Source organism: Citrus clementina, unplaced genomic scaffold (genome assembly GCF_000493195.1).
Source record: "Citrus clementina cultivar Clemenules unplaced genomic scaffold, Citrus_clementina_v1.0 scaffold_5, whole genome shotgun sequence".
NCBI classification, from domain to species: domain Eukaryota; kingdom Viridiplantae; phylum Streptophyta; class Magnoliopsida; order Sapindales; family Rutaceae; genus Citrus; species Citrus x clementina.
In genome coordinates, this window is record NW_006262201.1 from 37,030,313 (window position 1) to 37,040,782 (window position 10,470).

General features: G+C 36.3%; 1 protein-coding gene across 1 annotated transcript; it reads right to left on the reverse strand.

Moving 5' to 3' along the window:
- Positions 1-318: 318 nt before the first annotated feature.
- Positions 319-5,001, reverse strand: LOC18041745 (phosphatidylinositol 4-phosphate 5-kinase 1). The gene is made up of 8 exons (XM_006434058.2): positions 3,544-5,001; positions 3,282-3,446; positions 2,924-3,089; positions 2,659-2,769; positions 2,377-2,570; positions 2,133-2,263; positions 1,938-2,031; positions 319-1,191 (listed from the first exon to the last, which is right to left on the reverse strand). Exons 1-8 carry the CDS (start codon positions 4,746-4,748, stop codon positions 882-884), a joined length of 2,376 nt encoding a protein of 791 aa, XP_006434121.1. The 5' UTR covers positions 4,749-5,001; the 3' UTR covers positions 319-881.
- Positions 5,002-10,470: the final 5,469 nt, after the last annotated feature.

The following is a 10,470-nucleotide window of genomic DNA, read 5'->3' on the forward strand; positions in this document are numbered from 1 at the left end:
TCGTTGTAACTAGAATAACAGTTACTGCCATCTCGCCGGTGGGCCGTTACATTAGATTACCTCAAATTTGATGAATAAATATGTTTTTACTTTGCTTTTCTGTTTTACAAAGAGAAATAATAAAAAAAAAAATTGGGTAAAGAGGGCAAACAAAGTTGGGAAGAACAAGAAACTTTCTCTACTTTTCATGTATCAGCTCTAATCTGCCCAAATGCCCTCTGCAAAAAGCAAAGCAAAGGCCCCATTTTCATACAAGAGATAAAAAGAAGACAGTGTGTTCGAGAGATAGAGGCAGAGAGATCGCATTGAGATTGGGGCTTCTCTTCCAAGGAGATTCAAACATTTCTTTTTTGTCAAAATATCTCACAAAATTTTTTTATGAAATTCCATAACCTATCCCATCCTTTTTCTATAAGCTGTACACTTTCTTATTCAAAGTCTCCCCCCATTTTGAACTCTTTTTTTTTTACCCTCTCCTAGGGATTACATTTTCTCCGTTCCCTATACTTATCATTCAAATCTTGACAATTCACATTCCCAGGTACCCCACAAAATTTCACCTAAGAAATAAAATTAAAAAAAGGAAACCGAGAATTCAAATTTCCCTCCCTCCTTGGACTGTACAACCGCACCTGGCCTCCTCCCTTCAGCCTTATGGCTGATGCTCAAAATTCAGCCATGAACACCCCCAAAAAAAAGCCAACACCGAGCTTTCACACCACTCACAGTGGCTGCTTAAATCTGGCCAACAACATATTTGAAACCACAAACTGCAAAATTCCCAGAAATTTTCTCTACAAGGGTGTAGTCAAGATCACCTTGGCCAACTCTTCTTTTGATTCAACTGATGCAATCCTTATTCACAGACTCCGAACTGAAGGCTACCTGTCTTCTATGAAGATTCTTCCTATGAAATCACGGAACCTCTTTGAGTAGAGTTTGGGATCAACAGCTGAGATTGAAGTAGGATCAGCTTGCAATGATTTATATGCATGCTCTAATTTCTTGCTGATGTCATAGTCTTGCAATATGTCTATTATTCCGAAGTATAAGACCACCTCATAGATCTCACCACTGCGGGAAGGGGTCAAATGACTAACTCCACCCTGTGTGTATTGATCAAAGTCACTTCTTCTAGATTTCTGCTCTGCTCTTGCAGGCATATTTGCTCCTAATCTGATCAATGGTCTCCTGAAAAAAAACCCAAATTTCAATCTATTGCAGAACTTAATTCATCCACACAATATCAAAATTATTACATATAAATATTGCAAGGATTGCAGTTTTACAACCTATTTCAGTCCTCACGTCCTAAACATCTTGTTTACTTATCATTTTTCAACATAGGGAACAGTAGCAGATGTATCTGAACATTTTCTAATTCTTGCCACGTTGTCAATCATATTAAGGAAAAGGTAACAACAAAAACTGTTTCAATTTGAATTACTTCAGTCAGATAAATAATTATGACTGTCGTCTGTTAAAAAGGCATAAATAATAACTAAAATCCTAATATTTCATCATTTAAACAAAGCTGCAGCTGCGTAATACTCTTTTTTCCTTGGAACAATCAAGCCTTATTAGTTCTTATCTAATAACATCACAAGGAGTCAGGGACCACATCCTGTACACACCCCACGACCAACTATTGCCTTCTGAATCACCCCCACAAAATCAGCAAGACAACCCAAGCCACTTTCAATTGTTCCAAAGGATATTATCAAAATCAAGTTATATATTATTGCCACCTTTCATGCAATCATAGCAGATTTAAAAAGTCCAACCAAACCATGTTTTTCCAGTTGTTAATATTTAAAGCAAAGGATTTCAAGTCCATGGGCATGTTTTCTTGATTATTTGATTCCCTAAAATAATAATTAAACTTTCAGATAAGCATTAATGGCTAGAAGTAAAGATGGAAAAAAGAAAAAACATACTGGCCAGATAAAATACGGTCCCTGTCCTGTAGCTCTGCCTCAAGGAAGCGACAGCCACGCATATACTTCTCATTTTGATAAGAATTCCTGTTGCCTGCAGAGAGGGATACAAAAATTAGACTCAACATCCACATTGCCGCAAAAGTTTAATTTGCCATAAGGTCCTTCAATTGAGAAAATACTGTGTTTATTTACCTGTACGCAAAACAAATGGCGACAACCCCATTTTGTCACCTGCAGTGTTGTCACGGAAGTGAAGGCCAACCAGAAGACTATAATCCATGATTTTCTCAGCCTCCAAGAACTCACAATCTCGTTCAATTTGCCTGAAAATTATTGAGATAACATTACAATAAATGTTATAATATTAAAAGAATAACCCATGGACATGCAAATGCCACCAAGCAGAAAAATGAAAATGAAGGGTCCACAAACTTACTTCATGAGTTCTTGGTACCAATTTCGTTGGAGGCGAAACACAAAATTGAGGTCCAAGTCCTTCAGGGTAGTGGTTTCATCAATCTCCTCTACAGGCTTATCTGTTGTGCGCCCATGTGAGGATCCTTTAAGGTCAAAACGTCGATGGATTCTATAATCCGAGCAGAACAAATTGCCCATAACAATGAAGCGGGTCTGATTTCCAAACACAAATGTTATCAGATGCATAGACCAATGAATCAGAACATACCTAAACAACTCAGCTTTATTATGCAACTTATACCTTCTGACCACCAATTGGCTTAACACAATGCACGCCATAGAATTTTGTCACAAGAGAATTCTCATACCGACAAACATGTTGGTAATAACTTGGAAGCATCCTCAGAAGCACCTGAAATCATAAAAACATTTTAAACCTAATCCAATTGGCTTACCTTGCAAATGTTTTATTAAGAAAGACCTAATCAACCAATTCCTAATTATGCCAATGAAATAAGATTTCACCAAATTTAAGATGGAAGTAGTCAAAGACAGAAGCAGCTAACCTTGACTTCTGATTTCTTCACTGTCTTTATCATAAATCTGTCATCCTGTGTAACATAAAAGAAGCTTCCACTCTTCCCAGGAGAAGAAAGCTCCCTAAGTGCATCATCTCCACAAATAGCTAACATGTAATTAGCAGGATCGACTTGGAATAGCTCCCTCAAATGTCTACAAACAGTTACCCCAAAATTCCAGTCACCAAAAATAGAATAACAAATGTAACAAAAATGCCACGGATAAGACATTCTAATCCTACTATTTTCAGCTAAAATATTTTAAGAATGCACATACACAGGCAATAAAACTAACGGTAAAACACGAATACTTAAAATCTTGGTCAAGCATTGAAAAAAGAAATACCTAAACACCATAGGACAATAGTCCTTCCAACGGAACTCAACTGACTGATGGGGCGGCGTAATCTTGGATCCCTCAGGCGCAAACCTCGTCCAGTATTTCTCCTTGGGATCAAAATCACTCGGCTTTAAGTCCCTCAATATTGAAGCATGCTTGCCAACCGAATACCTAACACAAGAAGACATCTCTTTGACATCAGAAACCAGAATGCTAAGAGAAAACACAAATCGATCAGAAATAACCAAAACAAAATCGTGAACATTACCTAATACCCAGCTGTAAATTTAGCATTAATTCATAATTCTTATGGCCTTTAGAAATTGTCTGGCCTGGTTTCTTCACTTCCCCATTAAAACAACAAGGACTCCTTCTAAATTGTCTAATCCCATCTCGATCAATATCAAACCCAAATCCCTCATAAATCATGGAAGCCTCCACATTATCAATAATATCACAAGTGATATCTCCAGCTTCGCCATCAGATTCCCAAATACAAATCCTAGGAAATATAATGTTCTTCTCGTTCAAGCTCGCCCTAGCTCCATCCACAGATGACCTTTTCCTCGACGTCACCACTAGATTCTGCTCTTTCCCATTACTACCATGGTAGTACGTTCCATTCAGCTGCTGTAACTTGACATCTTTGCTACTGATGTTCCAAGTTCCAATGTAGCAACTCCCGTCAGGCCACGTGAACACTCCGCTTCCCTTAGGAGTCCCGTTTTCCCACTGTCCCTCGTATTTATTTCCGTTTGCCCAGATCAACGTTCCTCTCCCGGAAATGACGCCGTTTTTCCACTCACCAACATATTCATTCCCGTTTTTCCAAACGTAACGCCCTTGTCCATCTTGTAGATTCTTCTTCCAACATCCTTCGTAAACGTCGCCGTTGGCGTAACGCTTCTCGCCGTACCCGTGCTTCCTATCGGAGCTCCACGCGCCACGGTATGTATCCCCATCGGATCCGGTGAAGGTCCCGAATCCTTCCATCCGACCCGACTTAAACTCGCCCTCGTAAGTCGCTCCCGACGGCCACGAGAACTTTCCTTTTCCCGACGCCTTGCCTCTCCGCCACTCGCCTTCATACATACAGCCATCCGTCCACAAATACTTGCCCGATCCGTGCGGCGCGTTACCAACGAAACTCCCTATGTACAGATCCCCGTTCGGTAGCGCCTTCTCTGTTACGACTCCCGTTCCTGTTCCTACTGTTCCCGTTCCGTTCGTCGAGCTCGTAGCCCGTCCGCTGATTTCCAAGGTCGGTGTAGCTATAGTCGTCGGTGTCACTCTTCGCGTGGCAGATTGGGATCGGCTGCGGCCGCCTACAGGCAGCGACGGTACAGCAGGTTTCAGGTCAGTGACAGTATGACCCTTGGTGTTATTAGTATTGTTATCCTCTTCGGCCTTTTTCTTCTTAATGTTACCGCAAACGGCGTCGTTCGGCTGCTCAACCAATATGGCTTCGTACATTTCTCCGTTCTCATATAACTCACACTCACTCTATTAGATTTCGTTTAAAACTTTTCACAGCATTTTTGCTTAGCGGCCGGAGAGAGCGAGCATTTTCCCGGCGATTTAGCTTCAGCTTGTCCTATTTTCTCTCTCTAAAAATTTCTTCTCTCTCTCTTTCTTTCTCTCTTTAGTGCTTTTGTGTTTAGGGAGAATAGGTGGGAATCCTACAAACACACAAGCCCAGCAACAGAAGAGAGAGAAACGAAGCTAAAAATACATAAATAAATAAAAAAACCGAAATTATTTTTTTTAATAAAATTGAACTAAATAAAGATAAGCGAGAAAAGAAAGAAAGGGGGAGAGAGAGTGAGTAAAAGAGCCGGCTTTTGCCTAGGGAACGTTGCTACGATGCAAGCAAGGCATGGTAATATACCCCCAACATGCCAGGTCAGCTTTATTTTTAATTTTTTTAATGACTAATATGCCCTCTTGTTGTCATCGTAATTCTTTTTGTTGGCGTTAAACTGTGCTGCTCAGTATATTCTCTCCGTTGCTCTCGTTATTGGTTTCATCGGTGACGTGACGGAATCACTAAGAACTCCGAGGGCATTGCTACGTAATTTTGCTATTATATTTTTCTACCCCCGTACATCCATTCTAAATACAAAAATGCCACTCTCCTTTTTTATCGTGCTTTTTGTTGGCTTGCGGTTGTGTTCCGCTGGGTCTATTCTATAGACTGCTGCTTGTTGCGGTGACTAGTCCAATGTGCAATGTTTGACGATTCTTTTTTTCTAATTTTTAATAAATCAGCTGCAGTGTATATTTTTTTTTCTTTAAGGCATTTGTACCACATCTCACGACCTTAATCATTAGATTATAATGTTAATGATATGAATCATATGAAGGACCAAATTAATAAGAGAGGTTACGCCGGTGAACTAAACTAGTCTTCAAATTATTCCATTAATTTTTTTTTTATTTCATACCAATTATTAAGCCTAAGCACATTAAACACAACATTCGTATCCTAGCTTAATGGGTTATTAATAATAATAATAATAATATGTGATTTGTTGAGGTTGTGTTTGATAACAACAACCGGAAGAGGATCTTGATTTTGTATTCAAACAATCCAATTTAATGAATTGTGGGTAGATTACATTCTATAATTGGGGTTTGGTGTCATGATTATTTAAAACCCAATCGGATCTCGATGGTGAAATACTTGCAAAAATGGGTAAAACGCCTTTTCAATCAGCGTCGAGTAGGGTTTGTTATATAATTATCATCATTGTTATTACTATTTTCTTTTTTGTTTCGAGTCTTAAATTTCAATCCACCAAATTATATTCTAAGATAAGCTGACAAAAAAAAAAAAGGGTAAATAAATAAAAACAATCTTTAATCATTCAATTCAAGCATTGGAAATGAATCATGGGGGCATATAGCATGGACCTATGTTATCTGAGGTGGCCCATCCACTTTTAAGATTTATCATTTATATTTTCGAAGAGGAGGATGACCTTAAAGCTAAAATTGGGAGTCCATATGAAAGGCTCAAAGATAAAGAAGCCATCGTTTTCATCGTCACTCGTCGCGGATTGCAATGAGTTCCGTTGCAAATTTGTTTTGATTATCCAACTGTTTATTCTCTCTTTTTTTTTGTTCTTTCTTTTTTTATTAGGTTTATCAAATTACCTACTTTCGCTAGAGCACAATCCACAGAATTTGGAAGTTGGAACGAGCACATGCTAATTGTGTAATTCTCTAATTTCTTTCACCGCCTCTCGCTTGTTAAACGACAAGATCCGTATTTAAGAGATAAAAATCACACTTATATAAAAATTACCTTTTATTATTATTATTATTTTTAAAGACCACTTACTCAATTGAGATATTTAATTTATTTTATCTTTTTAATTGAAAATAATAAAATTTAATAACTAACTACCACTTGCGTTTCAAATCAATAGAATTTCGTCATTTGAATCTTTTATTCATTTTCACTTATTATATAAACCAAACCCTTTCCCGTATAAATGGACTTCAAACCCTAAATTTTGTGTACCAATCAAAATGTCTTATTCATCAGCCAATTAGTAGGATATTATATGATATTATTTATAATTACAATAACATTTGTGTTTATTAGATTCCTCGTAGGCTAAAATACAAAATCTAAATCTCTGTGTAAATTTATGGGCTTTAAGAATGAGTTCTACTGACATTTGGTATTCGAGACACGCCACATATTAACTATGAGATCGGATCTGCCATGCTAAACATGTTACTAGAAATTGGTGTCACTTCATGGTTGTTGTTATGAACAAGCCTTGAGAGGGACAATTTATTCTTAGAAGACAAGATCTGAAAAATTACCCAACTAAAAATGATTGGCCATCTTGGATAGCAATTACAAAGCATGGTATAGATTTGTACAATTTACAGCGTTGGATTGTACACAGTACAAATCTAAATGAATAAGTAAGGGTATGAAATTGATATTACTAAGTAATGATTCGTGACAATTTGTTAAGGACAAGTACCTACCGCAATGACTCCATCAAATTAATTTACATTAATAATTTAACGTCAATTTAACTGCATAGTAGTGGTTATTTTTATATAATAAAAATAATAATATGCGCCATTAAGATGTTTCTAATGCCATAAATGAAATTATCTTGTAATAAAGATTCTACTTTTGCTTGAGCTTTTTAGCTTAGCGTGAAAGTTATTTCATGCGGGGTACGCTAGTTAAAACTTAAAACGTACTAATTTCTACATATAATCCTTAATTCACATATTAAATTCTTCAACTATGTACGAGTTGAGAGTTACGGCCACTGTGGCTACAGGAACTGCATTGGTGATAGAATGATTATGATACACAATGAATGATGTTGCACGATTTGGCCAAGATTTTACTCATTTCACCGACTCTTTTTAAAAGTTAATCAATAAATTCAATATCAAATTGACTTACCTTTGGTGACCCCTCTTATATTTATTAGTAAGGTGCGCTCCTCCTTCACGACCCATCCGGCCAGGTATGGAATTTAGATGCTTGCCTTCAACTAACGTATTAATCAAATACACCAATTAAAATAAATGATCACGTCAGGTCAAGAGATGAATCATCGCATATCCCCCCTATCATTCTGCTTATTTTTTTCATTTAATAACTTGTTATGGATTAAAAAAAAAAACTAAAAATTATTTAAATGATTGTTTACAAGATCTTAAAATATAATTAACTTCATTTCTCAATCATTCAAGGTCATACTAATTTAAAACACAATCAAATGATAATAATAAATATGATCGTGTGACAAATAAGAGAAAGATTGTATAGTTAAATCTCATTTTAAGTTAAAACATTTTATATCGTAGACCTATAATAATTGGGTCTTTATTTTAATTTCAACAACCACGCTCCTAAATAGATAACTTATTATGTTAATTGATAAGGTCGCATAAGATTAGTAATGTTTTCTTATGTAAATTGTAATTTAAGTGAGTTCTCGTAATAAAAGTTTTTTTTTTATTAAATGGCCATTTTGGTAATGTCAAGAACTTAATGTAATCAATCAATAGACAAAGATGATGTCCTAAGATCAAAATCCATGTGGAGAAGGACAATTAATTAATGGATTTCCCGGCATTGTCTTCTTCCATAATTTTGTTGTCAAACTTATAATAAAACCATAGCAATTAGATATTATTGATCCCCTATTCCTCACGACCGGATTAAAAAAACATTTCGATTGTGTGACAATGGTTATCCAATAACCTATGCTACCTTACCTTTCAATGCAAAATTAGAAAAACAAGTTTAGTTGGTGGATTGACCCATTGATATAATCTCCGTATTGTTTTTTCAATTATTAATATATATATATATATATATATATATTAGGACGAGATACCATAAGACCTTTGAATTTTGATTACGTAGTTCTATGATTATATTAAAAAATCGTGTCATTGAACTATTTGATGCACCAATTATTCGGTTAAGAAAATTATTTAAACTAATCAAGTTTATCAATTATCATTTCCTATCATAGAAGGTTATATATTTATAAAATCAACAATTATTATTGCAGAGAACCGTTGAATGTTGATATGCTTATTGTATTTTATTATTTATTTTAATATATCCATATTATTATATATATATATATATATATATATATTAAATTCAATTTTGTTTTGTTGGGTATTGTTTATGCTTCTAAGGAGTTCTCACGAATGAATACTGAACAGAGGCAATACAAACAGTCGCTTTCACAGTTGCACCGAGCGGCCTGAGCTGGCACGCTCGTGGGACCCACTCAACCAGGAGTTTTAGCTGTCCGTATGGCACGGCTGTGGGGTCACAAATACGGTGCGCTTAGGAACAGTTAGACGTGCGACAATGTCCCACCCCGCCCTGCCACCTCTCCGGTTCTAAAGGACTTATCCAAGCCCTCCACGTGTAACCTCAACAAATAAACCACCTGTATTTTCCCCCCCACGTTATAATAATTAGTATTCTAATCGTATTATATATTCGGTAACATAAACAACAAAAACTATGTAATAATAATAGTTGGACACAGAAGCTATTTACTGTAATAAAAAGAAAAATGGAGGAAAAAAAAAGGAAAGAAGAGAGGAGCAGTTAAGTTGGGGAACACGCCCAAAAATGGCTGCGGTGTCAGCTAAGAATGGAGCAGCAAGCATGTGAGAAATTTGAAAGACACACGGCAAAAATTGCGTTGGCGTGGCTTTGATTACATTACACAACAAACACAATAGCCAGCTTCTCTCTCTCTCTCTGGATTCTCGAATTTGAATGGTGAAGACGGAAGACAAGAGAAACATGCGCGTCGGTAGAGTCACGCGCGACGGGACAATATGCCTGCCTTGTCATGTTTTTTTACGGCATTAAATATTCTCTAATTTGTCCCTCACTCCCGTTTTGGCCCAAGAAATGTTTGTGATTGTGAAAAATATCAAGACCCCAAATGCCAAATATAAGTTTCATATTACACGTCAATTTTTTTTGTGAGGCCAGGCCAGGTGGGGTGGTGCATGTCGTATTGTGGATAATGGCCTTCAAGTCTTTGGCCGGTTTTAGGGTTTGAGTTTACAAGGAGAATATTAAAGCCAGACAGAGCTTGTAAATGAATTTTGTTTTTCTTTTTCTTTTTTTTTTAAAAGTCAAACAAGGTAGATACCAGATACAGCATACAGGTAAGCAGCTTAGTGCTGTGCCATTAATTTCTAGGTTTCAAGGAAGGAAATACTTGAAGAGTCTAGAAAATGTCCAGGTCTTTATTTATTCCAACGCAACGAATAAATGAAGAATCTTGTTAAGCTTAGGTTGTGCATATATATATAGATATTTTCAGTCCCAAATAAGGAAGGATCATCTCTTAATCATGTCCATTAATGAAAGCATACGGTTGATTTTTAGTTGATGATGACATTCATATGGTTGATTTTCTGGGTATAGGTATTGAAAGGGACTATGATGAGAATTTTACACAATGCTGTTTATAGATTCACGCTCTTTTTTTTTTTTTTGTAAATTATTGAGTACAAATTGGTTTAATAAATTTTGAGAATTACGCGACGATCGTACAGTAAAATTTGTATCCACACATTCTCCCCCCACCCAAAAAAAGGATATTAGATTGTGGCAATTGGAAATAATAGATTGACCATTGAGGGCCCTCTTAAATCAATC